General features: G+C 43.0%; 1 protein-coding gene across 1 annotated transcript in view; it reads left to right on the top strand.

The window, feature by feature from the left end:
• The first annotated feature begins 1,093 nt into the window (after positions 1-1,093).
• Positions 1,094-15,514, top strand: part of Chic2 (cysteine-rich hydrophobic domain 2) — a 39,638-nt gene continuing 25,217 nt past the window's right edge. The window contains exon 1 of the mRNA NM_028850.5: positions 1,094-1,555. Coding sequence (NP_083126.1) covers positions 1,437-1,555 — 119 coding nt within the window. The 5' untranslated portion in view covers positions 1,094-1,436. The remainder of the gene's footprint in view (positions 1,556-15,514) is intronic.

Raw genomic sequence — 15,514 nt, 5'->3', positions numbered from 1 at the left:
CTGCTTGGACAAAGACCCGTAAACGAACTTGAAGGATGCGAACACTGCGTAGAGAACTGTTTGTGGACACTGGGTCCAGTACAACTCCTCTTTCCTTTCCAGACCAATGAGGAACTCTTGTTACCCCATGGTCCAGTTTGCCGTAGGAGTCCAGTTCTGTTCCTATGTTGTTTGGATGCTTGGCAGACTCTTGATTGTGAAACCAGGTCCAAGGTGATCCATGAGTCCACTGTTCCTCCCTTCCCCCATCCCCTCTTGTGGAGAAAACATTTTTCACTAGAGAGACGAAGCATACAACTGCAACTTCTTAATTGGAACACAGAGAACTTGTCAACTTTGTTAGGTAGTATTGATGGTGAGATTTCTTGTTAACAAACAAACAAACAAACAAACAACCTGGGCTAAAAGGACAGAATATTTGGCTTTGGAGATATTTTGGAAAATCAGGTAGGACAGTAGACAGGAAAGCACTGTTTGCCGGGCAGTGGTGGTGCACGCCTTTAATCCCAACACTTGGGAGGCAGAGGCAGGGGGATTTCTGAATTCGAGGCCAGCCTGGTCTACAGAATGAGTTCCAGGACAGCCAGGGCTACACAGAGAAACCCTGTCTCGAAAAACCAAACCAAACCAAACCAAACCAAACCAAACCAAACCAAACCAAACCAAACCAAACCAAACCAAACCAAACCAAACCAAACCAAACCAAACAACAACAACAAAAAAAAAGAGAATGCACTGCTTTGTTAATCTCAAGTTGGCAAAGTCAACCAACTCTGCTTCGCATCGTGGACTAAAAACGTTTTATTAAACCGGCAGTCAGATTCTCTGGTCCGGCCAGGGGCTTCGCCCGCTGTCGTTGTTTGGGCTACAGATTACTCCAGCCTGGCTCTAGGAGTCGAGTCGGGGTCAGCGCCCCCGATCCTCACAGACGCCGCCTTCCGGGTCGCTGACCCTGGAGCCGGAGGGCGGGGCCGCGCCGGGTGGAAGCGGAGGAAGAGGCCGGCGTCCCGGGAGCGCGCGAGACCGTCCGCGTGAACGCGCCCGCCCGCCCACCCGCGCGCCCGCGCCCACGCCCGCGCCCGCCCGCGCTCCCGGGAAGTCTCGCGATGCGGTAGCCGGCTGCTCCTGCTGCGGGTGGCTCGGGCTGTTGCTGTGGTTGCCGGAGTTGCGGCGGCGACGGCGGCGGCGCTGGCGCGGGCGGCGGCGCTGGCGGGGGTGGCGGCCCCGGCGGATGTTGACATTGTGTTGTTGTTCCTGCCCACGGTAATGGCGGCGGTGGCGGCGGCAACGGCGGCGGCCGGGACCAGGTCTCCTCAGTAGCCGGAGCCCACACTGCCGAGCGCCAGCTCCGCGGCCTCCGCGCCCGCCGCCTCACCAGCCGTTCCCCGCGGCCGCCCCAGAGCCAGGGCCCCGGGCGGGGGGCTCGCCGGCTCGGGATGGCGGATTTCGATGAAATCTACGAGGAGGAGGAGGACGAGGAGCGGGCCCTGGAGGAGCAGCTGCTCAAGTACTCGCCCGACCCGGTGGTGGTCCGCGGCTCCGGTCACGTCACCGTGTAAGGCCCTGCGAGGGCTAGGACGAGGACGGGTGGCGAGGCGCGGGCGGGGTGGGCCCTGGGACCCCTGGGGGTCCTCCTTTTCTTAAACCCCCGTCCCCGGTGACTGGCGCGGGACGGGGGCCTTGGGGGAAGCTCCGGCGATCAGGAAGTGAGAACTTGCTCTGCTTCCATTTGTTTAGGACTCCCAAGTGGGGACAGACACTGCCTCCCCTCCCTCCCACAGCCCCGGAGCAGGCCCCGTGGCCCGCGGGGATGTGTGGGGTCCCAGCCGGGAAGATGGCTCTTTAGGGTCTGCCTGATGGGCCATCGGTACAGGCTAGAGGTGCACACACTCACACACACACACACACACACACACACACATCTTGTGGGATCCATCTTTGTAACACCCCCCACACCCCCGTTATTCTTTGGGACTCTGCCTGACTTACAGCCTATTGACATATGGCTCAGAGGTCAGATCTGAGGTGTTAAGATCCCAGTGGCAGTTGGTAAATGAGATTCACTGTCGTGTGTCTATCACACATAACACGTAGGGGCTTCCCAGTTCCTCAAGAGTAAATTTCTGCAAAACTGATTCGAGTTGCTGTCAATTATGTATGATAGAAGTATACAGGTGGACGGAAAAAAAGAGGAGGATACATCTGTTTACAAGGAATTACAAGTACCGAGTTTCCTGTAATCCGGTCTGTTTTGGGACACGGACCTAGGTTGGCTTCTTTGATAAGGGCCCCTGTAAGGTTTATTAGCAACATCAAAAGTCCCAATATTATTCAAACAATAAGGGATGAAAGCATTCTGAAAGGTCGTGACTAATAAAGGAATGTAGACTTGGGGCAAATAATGAGTTGTCCGGAAGAAGGAAGTTTTGTAACATTTCCCTGATAAAATCCGGAGTTTGTACAACTTAGGGTATTGATACTCCTTTGCAGCTGCTATCTCCAGTTGAAAAGTCATCGCTCAAACTTCCTGTACTTGCATATCACTTTATCACTGATAGAAAAAGGCAGCGAGCCTGAAGCTGTCTGGAGCGCTTGTCATTGTTTTTTGGTGTAGGGTGAGTGGGGCGTGCTGTGGGCAAGGCGGTCAAACAGTGAGGCTCCTCAGAAGATCGGCCCTTGTGTAGTCATCCTGACTAGCCTTGTTGTTGTTGTTGGGGTGTGCTTATGTAACACCTTGGTGTCTTCGCACCTGTTAACGTGTGCATTTAGGTGATTTAACAGGGTAAAAACACTGCATAAGCATTGTTTCAGTACCTGGATAAGGAGATGGGACTTCGCACCATAATAACTGCTCTGTTTTAACTGTCAACACAAACTTAATTAAGGAATATAGCTAATTATGAATAATACAGTTTAAATGTATATCATAATGCTTTTAGTGTTATAACCTGCTATTTAATTTTTAGTTTAACTCTTAGGACTTTTTTCTTTTTCTTTTGAACTTAAGGACTATGGGTGCTTTTAAAAGCAATTACAAACAAACAAAAAACCGACACAGTGATAGTCCCAGTACTCAGGAGGCAGAGGCAGGTGGATCTGTGAGTTGCAGACTCCCCTGGTCTTCAGGGCTACATAAAGGATTTCTGAACTTTTTCATGTTGTCTGTGGTCATCCTTAAACTCCTCCTGTCAAATCAAAGCTGGCAGAAATTTATTTGCAGAGGTTCAGCTAGGGCTGGAGATGTAGCTCAGTGTTAGAGTGCTTGTCCTGGGTTCAGAGTAACCAAATAAGGTTCAAGTGCAGTTGTCATGTCTCTTCTGTTCAAGAAGAAGAAAAGCTAAACATGTTGTTGGGAAATAGAATAGTCAAAGTGCTCAGATAGAAAGTTGGATTGTAGTTGACTATTTGGAGTGGTTAACAAGTGTGTGAAGTAATTATTAGTGGTCTTTTCATCTTGTCTTTCAGAATCACCTGGCTTGTGCTCAGGAACTACTAGCCTTTATTATTATAAGCATTAGAAATAAAGTACTTCCATTTGCAGGACTAACAGTCATTTAGTCTAGTTTATCTGCCCATTAAGATCATGTGGGGAGCATCCGCTGGTGTTCCAGCCCTCTTTTTCCAGGCCAGTGGCCACATATGAGTGGAGCTCTTGTTCATGAATAGGCTTGGATGGGGTTGGAGGAAGGTCTTGGAGGTGGTTTTGATTGTACCTCGGAATCTGCTGCAGACACTAGTGATGGTGGTGTTTGCCACCTTTGCAGGAAGCCTTAGTATGTTTGTGACCTCCCTTAGACACTTCTGATAGGTAGTAACCTTCCTCTGCCACTTTTATATAAATCAATCACTTGTGTCTCCTCAGTTCACAGGATGACAGCTTTAGTTCATACCTTTCCAGATTAAGGGGTGAGATAATGTATACAGAGAATACGTGAGTGTGTGTCTTGTGCTCAGGAAACACTAGCCTTTGTTAGTTATTACCCTCCTCAGGTGGCGCTCTGCTTTGAGAAACATTTGTGTAAAATATAGATTAAGAATTCAACATTGCCATTTTCAAACCAAACCGTGGTTCATTTAGCTAATTCTCTTTTTACTTTGAACCAACTTTTGGTCAGCAAAAGCCAAACCCTGTTTTGTGGTGATACAGAATTCTATAATAATGTAAAGCTTATGTATGACCATCATGCATAATGTTAGGCATACTAGACTATGTAGCCAAGTTTGCACCTACAAGAGGCTTTGAAATTTGTGCTTATATGTTATAACGGTTTCACTTTCCTTTTCAAGTATAATCGGAAAAGTGATTAATAATTACAGTGAACCATGGGCTGGAAAGATGGCTCAGCAGTTAAGAGCATTTGCTGCTCCTACAGAGGACCAGGTTCGGTTCCCAGCACCCACATGGTAGCTTACAACCATCCATAACTCCAATTACAGCAGGCTCAACAAAACACTCATACACAAAGATAAAATAAACAAATCTTTAAAAATTAAAATTATAGTAAACCACATAAGCTTACTTCTCTTTTTGCTAAGGAGTTGGTTAAAGCATTTCTCCCTTTTACTTTTAAAGAAACAATATTATAAATGGTTACAGTATTGTCTGTCTGTAATCCAGGTCAGACTGAAAAGATTCAGGTCTGCCTGTGTGCTTGCTTTTGCAGTTGAGCCTGTCTTGTCTTGTCTTGTCCTTTCTTTTCTTTTCTTTTCCTTTCCTTTCCCTTCTCTTCTCTTCTCTTCTCTTCTCTTCTCTTCTTTCTTTCTTTCTTTCTTTCTTTTTTTTTTTTTTTTTGGTTTTTCGTCTAATTTTTCTTAATAAGCTCACTAGTACTCTAATTTGAGAAATCATTTTATTCTTTTGTGATACGTTCTTTCTAGATATTCTAGATGAGTAATGTTTTTTATTTTTGATTTGCATGTGCTAGGAGAAATCTTTTGAAGAAACATATTGAAGAAAAAACCATTTATGGGAAAAGAAAATTATAAATTCCCATGGTTTCATACTAAATACATACCTATAACTTGGAAGACTGGAAGAAGAAAGAAGTGGCAAACTTACTAGATACTGCTGGTCAAACTGATTGATACTCTTTATTGGAAGGGCATAAGCAATGTAAAACACACTGACGTAACTGATCCGTATTTATAGACAGTCACAGCTCAACATACTGCTGAGTCTAGAGGAACCAGTGTGATCATTACCAGACATATCACATAATATGTCAGTATTTACTAATTTTAGTCCAACCTATTTCTTTTATACTCTAAACTACCTTCATTATGTTGTTTGATGGGATAGAACCACAGCAAAGCCATGGTGCCCAAGATCAGCCAGCTTCTAGCCAGTTAGGTTTAGTAGTTGTTGGTAGCTACTCAGACCATGTTGAAGAACAGTTTAGCCAGCCAGGGGCCAGGCCCAGAAACTGTGAAAGGGACATACAAATGACTTTGCTGGATGGCACTGGTTTATAATTTTAATGTTTGTAGAACTTTATCTCAGATTTCAAGCTGTTTTTGAGCATATTCTTTACTCTGTGTGTGTGTGTGTGTGTGTGTGTGAGGGCATGTGATCCTGTGGGGAAGGCATCTTCCCTATGGGCTCCTATGGGTCAGGCTTGGCAGCAAGTACCTTTGCTTACTGAGCCATCTTTCCAACCCTACTTTGATGTCTCATAAGGATGATAACTCTTAAGGAATGTGTTTGTATAAAAGAATTTTTAAAAGTTGAGGAAATGAATTTAAAAGTAATTCAAAGCTTGTGTTAGCTGATAATCTACCATTGTTGTGTGTATAATAGTCATTGGTATCTTATTTCAGACTCATCCCGTATCTGAACCAGACTTGAGGCTCTCCTAGAGTAGGCCTCATATTTGATTTTTAACTTGAGTTTTCTCATTAATTTGTTCAGTAAAATAAAACCCTTTAATCCCAGCATTCAGGCAAAGGCAGGCAGGTCTCTTGCGTTTGAGCAAGATTGGTCTATTTTAGTGAGTTTCAGACCAGCCATGGTTACAAAGAGAAATCCTAGCTTATGAAAAAGTAAATAAACTTAAACAAAGTAAATTACAGAGGCAATTAGTGTGATGAAGAATATGAAGGAAGACAGGCTATGCATGTGTTTTAATAGGACAACTATTCAATTTTAATGGGTGAACTTTGTTGAAGAAATGAGAACACCAGAGCCAGCTAGTGTCTCAGTGGGTGAAAGCCCTTATTGCACAAGCCTGGTGACCAGGCTGGGTCCCTGGATCCCTGGAACCACACAAAGGTGGAGGGGAAGAACTGACACACCGAATTGCCCTCTGACCCCACATATCCACTGTGGTACACATTCTCCCCCCTCCCCCCCAAAATAAAATAACATAAATGAGATATGTGGTAATGAGCTGAGGTTTCAAAGTTTTACTGTACTTGAACTTGAAAATTAACATATGGTTTGAATTCAGAGGTTTAGTTAGATTTGAGCTTATCTAGTGTGAAATCGACAAATACTTTAATTTTTATATGACTGGCTAAGAAGAATACAGGGACTAAATCATGAAAAATAAATTGTGCATACTTATTTATGTTGATAAACAATACTCCAAACAATAACTTAAATAATACAGCTCTAAAATTTTGAGAGACACCTTGAGTTTATACTGTTACTATGTTACAGGCCCTGAGCTGAGGAAGAGCTCAGCTCCGGAATCTTTTAAATTAGATGTACTGACTGATGGATGTAATGCCAGTGGAGGGAGGGAGACCACTGAGAGCTTGAAGCTAGCCTGCAATAGAGTGCCGAACGGCCTGCCTGCATGCCTCTGTTTGTTTCTGTCTCTGTCTCTGTCTCTGTCTCTGTGTGTCTCTTTTTGTAGCCTGCTCTGACTTGAAGCTCAAACTATCCTCCTGCCTTAGCCACCACTCCTGGCAGGTTTTTAATTAGATAGCTGTATTAAATTTTGTTCTCAGCAAGGTTAAGCCTTAACTAGAACTTGAACAACTGATGCTCCTGAGCATCTGTACACTACTGTACTGATTTTCCGTAGAAGATTCTTTTGCTCACTTGACCCAGCCAGAGTCATCAGGCTGAGAGTCTAGGATATGTGTATTTATACAGGATCTTGATAGGCTGCTCTTGGACTCCTGAGCTGACTATGGTAGTTTAGCCTTCTGAGTGCCTAATGAGACTCTATGTGTTTCTTGTATCAGACATATTTTATACATAATGGATGATGCCCTGGAAAGATGCCAGTATTGGTTTCGATCCTTGGATACGTCCTAATTGACCATAGACGAACTTCTCTGATCTTCTGTTTGCTCCTTTGCAAAGGGGATAATACCTACTTTGGAAGTTAGGTATGAGAATCAGAAGTACAACTGTAATTTTATGACCTGGACTCATCATAGGGATTCAACAAATTAATTTTTATCATGATTTTATTTTTATCCCTGTGTACACATGATTTCATTATTTTTTTAATGAGTATTTTTTATTAGATATTTTCTTTATATACATTTCAAATGCTATCCCGAAAGTTCCCTATACCCCCCACCCCCCTGCCCTGCTCCCCTACCCACCCACTCCTACTTCTAGGCCCTAGCGTTCCCCTGTACTGGGGTATATAAAGTTTGTAATACCAAGGGGCCTTTCTTCCCAGTGATGGCCGACTAGGCCATCTTCTGCTACATATGCAGCGAGAGACACGAGCTCTGGGGGTACTGGTTAGTTCATATTGTTGTTCCACCTATAGGGTTGCAGACCCCTTCAGCTCCTTGGGTGCTTTCTCTAGCTTCTCCATTGGGGGCCCTGTGTTCCATCTTATAGATGACTGTGAGCATCCACTTCTGTATTTGCCAGGCACTGGCATAGCCTCATACGAGACAGCTATACCAGAGTCCCTTCAGCAAAATCTTGCTGGCATATGCAATAGTGTCTGGGTTTGGTGGCTGATTATGGGATGGATCCCCGGGTTGGGTAGTTTCTGCATAGTCCATCCTTTCGTCTTAGCTCTAAACTTTGTCTCTGTAACTCCTTTCATGGGTATTTTGTGCCCTATTCTAAGGAGGAATGAAGTATCCACCTGTTGGTCTTCCCTCTTCTTGATTTTCTTGTGTTTTGCAAATTGTATCTTGAGTGCTCTATGTTTCTGGGCCAATATACACTTATCAGTGAGTGCGTATCTAATGACTTCTTTTGTGATTGGGTTACCTCACTAAGGATGATATCCTCCAGATACATCCATTTGTCCAAGAATTTCATAAATTCATTGTTTTTAATAGCTGAGTAGTACTCCATTGTGTAAATGTACCACATTTTCTGCATTCATTCTTCTGTTGAGGGACAATCCTATATCTGATAGGGGGACTAATATCCAATATATACAAAGAGCTCAAGAAGCTGGACTCTAGAAATTCAAATAACCCCATTAAAAAATGAGGTACAGAGCTAAAGTAAGAATTCTCAACTGAGGGATACCAAATGGCTGAGAAGCACCTGAAAAAATGTTCAACATCTTTAATCATCAGGGAAATGCAAATCAAAACAACCTTGAGATTCCACCTCACACCAGTCAGAATGGCTAAGATCAAAAATTCAGGTGACAGCAGATTCTGGTGAGGATGTGGAGAAAGAGGAACACTCCTCCATTTCTGGTGGGATTGCAAGCTTGTACAACCACTCTGGAAATCCGTCTAGAGGTTCCTCAGAAAATTGGACATAGTACTACTGGAGGATCCCGCAATACCTCTCCTGGGCATATACCCAGAAGAAGTTCCAACTGGTAATAAGAACACATGCTCCACTATGTTCATAGCAGCCTTATTTATAATAGGCAGAAGCTGGAAAGAACCCAGATGCCCCTCAACAGAAGATTTCATTATTTTTTACTGTTTGAAAAAAAGAAATCATCCAAAATGTGGCTTATTACTTTCCTGCTTTCTTTTTACTTTCTTTTCTTTTCTTTTCTTTTCTTTTCTTTTCTTTTCTTTTCTTTTCTTTTCTTTCTTTCTTTCTCTCGTTCTCTCTTCCTCTCTTCCTCTCTTTCTCTCTTTTTTCTTCTTTTTTTTGAGACAGGGTCTCTCCATGTAGCTTTGGTTATCTTTGAACTATGAGACCCCCCCCCCCTTCCTGGGAATTTAGTTCGGTACTGTTTTTTCTACTTTAAAACAAGATCTTGGACATGAAAGCAGATGACCAGATTGACTAAAGGAATATTTAATCCAAAGACGACCTTATGGGAGGGTCCCTGGAGGCTGTGTTGGTTTGAGAACTGCCCTTTTCCAATGGCACAGTTGATCTGTGTGGGCTGCTGCTTTGCTTCCTGCCACTAAATAAACTGTTGTACTGGCCAGTGAAACATTCCATCTTACAAGAGGACTATATAAGGAGGCGGTTACTCTAGATTCTGAATTTAAGAACTAAATTTTTTTTGGTTTGTTTATTTTGTTTTTCTAGACAGGGCTTCTCTGTGTATCTCTAGCTGTCCTGGAACTAGCTTTGTAGACTAGGCTGGCCTCAAACTCAGAGATCCACCTGCCTCTGCCTCCTAAGTGTTGGGGTTAAAGGTATGCACCACCACGGCTGGCTCTAATTCTTTATTACCACCTTATATTTGGCATATGTTTTTTTGTTTGTTTCATTGTTGTTTCCAAACCTGTTTTATGTGGTATTGGGGAGCAGGGCCCGGGCTTCATTTACTCTAGACAAGTACTACCAATTGAGCTGTGTCTCCAGCTCCACAGATACTCCTTAAATTCCCATTTCATGTCAGGTGTTATACAAGCTTTCAAAAGACATAAAGACTTTCCCATCATATGGTTTACCGTAAGTAGTTGAGTTATAAATGAAGAATTGCTGTGAAGATGACCAGTGAAGGGATCTATGATGGAAAGTAATGTGGTTGGGAGAATGGCATTAAGAGATAAAACATTCTTATGAAGAGCTGAGTCTAGCTTATAGCTAGAACGTACAGAAAACAGGATTGTGTCTTGAAACAAGATTGGAGAGATCAGTATGGGCCAGAGAGGATGTAAAATGGTTTGAAAGGTTCTTCCCCAACTTGTGTGTGTGTGTGAGAGAGAGAGAGAGAAAGGGGCGTGGGAGGGGGAGGTGCAGAGAGGCAGAGAGACAGAATTAGGGTTACTTCCAGTGTTATGAATGACAGACCATCCCTAAGAGCATAGTCTGTACTGTAGCGGCTCCACTACTGAGGAGAATGTTAGCATTAAATTGAAGAGGCTGCTGAAGCAATCTGAGTGAAACAGGACAGTAGCCTGGCTGGGTTGGTGGGCAATAGTTACGTAAAGGAGGTATTACAGTTTTAGGTAGAAAGCATCAAATTTTACAAACCTTTTCCATAAGATAGAGAAAACCAGTAGTAGTGTTTCCTTTACCTTCCCACTTGTGTATATGTGATTCATTTGATTTGATTTTTGGCTCTGTGATGAAGTCAAAGAACTGGGTCTGCCCTTAATAAGCTGCTTTGGGACCATTTTTAATGACATATTTGGATCTCCTGTCGCCATGGGTGCTAATATGCCAAGAGAGCAGCTAATATACCAGAGGAGCTTCCTCATAATTTTGAAGTGAGGATGTTTGTGGAATGACATTCTTCACTATGGTATTTGTGGTGTTTGATGGCTATTTGTTTCTTAGATTTCAGGGAAAGATCTACATTTAAAGCTGATTTGGAATCTCTAGGGCTGAAATGTTCTGATGTGTCCTGAAAAAAAAAAGTGTCTTTTTCTTATTTATTTATTTATTTGTTAATAGTTTATGTGTGTTTTTCCTTTTTCTTTTTGCTTCCTTGTATGTCTATATGAGGGTGTCAGAAGCCCTGGAACTGGAGTTACAGGAGTGAACTGCTATGTGGGTGCTGGGAATTGACTCAGGTCCTCTGGAAGAGCAGAAGCCATCTCTCCAGTCTCCTTTTATTTTCTTATTTTTTTATGTTCTTTCATGTAGCTTACTTTTGGTAGAGATGGCTAGACTTTGATATAATTTCCTTTTTTTCCTTTTGTTGATTACAAGTGTGTAACAAAGTTCCCCTGGCCTGGAATTCATTGTAGTTCCAGCTGGCCTTAACCCTGCAACATTCCTCCTGCCTCTGTTTCCCAAGTGCTGGAATTGTAGGTGTATGCCACACTGAGTGGCAAAAGCTTTCTGTCTTTTCTTTGATCTTGCATTGTGGTTATGATGAAGTAAGTTCTGGGTTTGTTCAGTGAAGGAATTTTATATACTCAACCTTCTTTATCTGCCTTTTTATAGGAGTAAACATTATTTGTAGTTACTGGTTTGGAGGTCTATTGTGATAATTAGCTTTCCATTACCGTAGCAAAATGCCTAGAATAATTAACTTAGTTATATTTTGGCTTACACATGGGGTGGGGAAAGTGAAGGAGGACTGACTCTAAAAGTGTCCTTTCTACCAGCAGTCCTCTTACTGCTCTCCAGAGGACATGGGCTGGATTCCCAGCCCCCAGAGGGCAGCTTGCAACTGGCTGTAACTCGGGTCTCAGAGGATCTGATATCTTATTAGATATCATCTTAGATGAGCCTAAACATGGTTCGGAGTGTGGTTGCAAAGTTAAAATGAAACTAGTCTACAACTGCAGAGGCTTGTGTCTTCTGGTAGAAAGCATTCTGTGGGTGTGTGCATGCTATGTCAGTGCCTGTCTGTCTGTCCAGCTGCAGGGGGTTTGTATCTTCTTTCAGTCCTTGTTGAGCTGTATTGATATTCAAACACATATGAGATGGCTGGTGTTTAAAGCATGGTTTATAAACATTAAAGTCTGTTAATTTCTTCCATGGTTATGATTTCATCTCCAAAAAATAGCAGAAAAAATATGATTCCATTAAGCTCAAAGTCTAACATTAGGAAATAGGTTCTTCTTTCATTTACTGTCTGTATAACCCATGTGCTTAGTTTGAGTCTGAAAATTTTAGTTCATTTGTGCATAGGTCTTGTCATATGATGGAAGGTAAAATTCTGTGAGTATGAGTTTCTATACAGTCTGAGTGTCGGAGAGGAATGCTAGGCTGGAGTTTTTTCTATCTAAAACTGAATACATAATCCTCTGTTTAAAGCAGCTTCAAGTATAGCCTTTTTGTTTTTAGTTGATAGTAGACCTAGTGTTATTTAAACTAACAAAATTTTGAAAGATTTTTGTTTGAATGTGTGTATATGAGTGTCTCCATGAATGTGTGTGTGTTGCAGAGGTGAGAAGAGGTGGTAAACTCTCTGGAGTGGCAGTTACTAGCTCTCAGAGGTTAGAAGAGGTTGGTGGACTCTCTGGAGTAGCAGTTACTGGCCACAGGTGTAGGCACTTGTCCTAGTTTGTCTCTGTTGCTGGGTAAAAACCATGACCAGAGCATCTTGTAGGGAAAAGATTTTTTTGTTTTGCAGGTTACAGTCTGTCTTCTAGGGGAGCTGAGGCAGGAACCTTAAGGCAGAAACTGGAGCAGAGACCATGGAGGAATGCTGTTTACTGACTTGCTCCCATGACTTGTTCAGCCTGCTTTCTTATATACCCCAGGACCATCTGCCTAGGCATGTCACCACCCACATCACCCACAGGGAGCTGGGACCTCCTACATTACTCATTAGTGAAGAAGATGCCCACAGGTTTGCCTTCAGGCCAGTTTGATGGAAGCAATTTCTCAATTGAGGTTTCTTCTTCCCAGATGACACTAGCTTGTGTCAAATTTACAGAAAACTAGCCAATACAGTGTCTCATAGAGCAGAAAATTTGACACATTTTAGAAGGCTTTCAGCATCCAGTGTGTCAAGCAACCCATTAGTTCTCTTTGAAACCTAACAAGGTTTGTTTCTTTTGCCTAAGACTTACTACCTTTTTCTTTTACACTCTGCTTTTTCCCTTTACAGTAAAGCCTCACTGGCACATGTGCCATGAAAATGCTTGTGAAATGTAATTCAGCTGTGTCTTTCTGTATCAGCTTCCTGGAGCCACCTCTCCCAGAGTTCTTTGAGTAGCCTGCAGCACTCTCCCTGACCTGGCTTACCTACCGTGTGAACATGTCTCTGACTTCTTTCTTATTTCTGCTTACCTACTCCATTCTCATTGTACTGGCTTCTCTTCCATTTCTGAATTATTCTAGGCATATTTCTGACCTAGGTCCTTTGTACTGACTAGCTCTTTTTTTTTTATGAATACTTGCTTCCAACATCCAGAAGCTAGGTCCGTATCTTCAGATCTGTCAAGGAGAAGCTTATCCTCCTACTTAAAATCACAGCTCCCTCCTTAGCATGTACAGCATCTTTCTTTTTCCATAATTGTATTCGTCAGAGCATGAGTTAGCCAGACATGTAAGAGCACAAACTCTTATTTATTTGCAATTAAGATTTACTATGAAGCTGTGGCTGGCCTTAAACATCAAGTCCTCTTCACCTTTCTTAATCCTGATGTACAGCAGACATGCACCTTTACATCTTAGTCTAGAATATAAACTTCAGAGAAACTTTTTGTAAAAAGAGAGATCTCAGTAAACCTTTTTATAAGAATAAATAAATACATTCCTTTTTTAAAAAAATTATTTATTTATGTATGTGAGTACACTGTAGCTGATGGTTGTGAGCCTTCATGTGGTTGTTGAGAATTGAATTTTTAGGACCTCCACTCGCTCTGGTCAACTCCGCTCGCTTAGTCCCTGGTTGCTCTGACCCAAAGATTCATTTATTATTATACATAAGTACACTGTAGCTGACTTCAGACACACCAGAAGAGGGCGTCAGATCTCATTATGGATGGTAGTGAGCCACCATGTGGTTGCTGGGATTTGAACTCAGGACCTTCGGAAGAGTAGTCAGTGCTCTTACCTACTGAGCCATCTTGCCAGCCCAATAAATAAATTCTTAAAACATTTACTGTTGTATAGAAACTGTCCTATGTGTAAAGTGAAGCCCAAATTTTGCAGGGTTTGTTTTTTGTTTTTTAATTTGAGGAGTTGGGTATGGTGAGGCACCCCTTTAATTTCAGCACTTGGGAGGCAGAGGCAGGAGGATCCCCGTGAGTTCAAAGCCTGCCTGGTCAACATAGCAAACTCCTAGACAACCAAGCCTATCCAGAGAGACTCTCAAAAAAACAAAACATACTGGGGAAAGTTGGGCTCATGAGATGGCTCAGTGTATAAACATGATTGTTACCCAAGCCTAGCAACCTGAGTTTGATCCCTAGAACCCACGTAAAGGTGAAAGGAGAGACCCAGTTCCACCAACGTGTCCCTTGACCTCCGTATGAACTCTGCAGCATGGATGTGTCCAAGAATGCACACTATCTTAGATTGGGTTTTTGTTGTTCTGCTGAAGCACCATGAGCAAAGCAATCTAGGGAGGACAGGGTTTATTCAGCTTACACTTTCATATCATTGTGACATCCACATCATCATTGACAGACATCGGGGCAGGAACTCAGCAGCTCCTGAACCTAGAGGCAGGAACTGATGATGCAGAGGCCATGGAGGGGTGCTGCTAAATGCTTGCTCATCATGTTTTCCTCAGCCTGCTTTCCTATAGAACCCAGGGTCACCACTCACAGCAGGTTGGCCTTCTCCCATCATTCATTCACTAAGAAAATGCCCTACAGCCAGATGTTAGGGAGGTGTTTTCTCAATTGAGATTCCCTCCTTTTACCTAACTCTAACTTGTGTCCAGCCAGCACGAACAGCATACCAAAAGTACACACACAACACAGATAAAGTTTAAGAATGAGAGTGAGGGGTTGAGACGGGAGGCTTACTAGTTCTGTGCCACACTGGCCTATATAGTAAGGCCATGCGTCCAAAATAAATAAGTAAGTAAGTAAGTAAGTAAATAAAGTAGAGCTGGCACTGGGATGGAGCCTGAGAGAGAGAGAGAGAGAGAGAGAGAGAGAGAGAGAGATTGAGAGAGAGAGAGAGAGAGAGAGAGATAAAGAGAGTGAGAGAGCGCAATTGCCAGGCTCTGGGTGTGAGCCCTAGCAACTGTAAAACCCAGAAACTTAGGAGGACGGCACAGCATTTACCCTTTGGTCTGCTGTCTTATCGGAGACAAATACAACTGAAGGGAAGATTTGCTTTTCTGATAATATATTGAATTGATACTTAAACCAGGATTAGAATTCAAGCATTCCCTCTGCATTGCATTGCTCTTCCAGCTGCACCACATTAGCTTTCTGTACTTGCCAATTCTTGTTTTATCTAATTGGATTGCTGGCTGCAAGCTGCCATTTCAGTTGAAAGCCTGCTGTTACTGCTTAGATTTCTTGAAATCAACATGTTTTCCATACCTTGTTTTCTACATTCTACCTCATGACCTTGGTTGGTTAAAAAGTTGGAAATTTTGAGGTGCATAAGAGATGCAGGGGGAGGAAGGGCTCATCAGTTAAGAGGATGTGTTGCTCTAATGAAAGACCTGGGTTCAATTCCCAACACCCACATGGTGGCTCACAACTATCCCTAGCTCCAGGTCCAGGTGACCTGACACCCTCTTCAGAACCCCTCGGGCACTCTGTACATACGGTGTGCAGACATACATGC

The sequence above is a fragment of the Mus musculus genome, chromosome 5 (genome assembly GCF_000001635.26).
Source record: "Mus musculus strain C57BL/6J chromosome 5, GRCm38.p6 C57BL/6J".
Taxonomy (NCBI): Eukaryota; Metazoa; Chordata; class Mammalia; order Rodentia; family Muridae; genus Mus; species Mus musculus.
The sequence above is the reverse complement of the archived record's forward strand: the minus strand, read 5'-3'. Positions and strand labels throughout refer to the sequence as shown.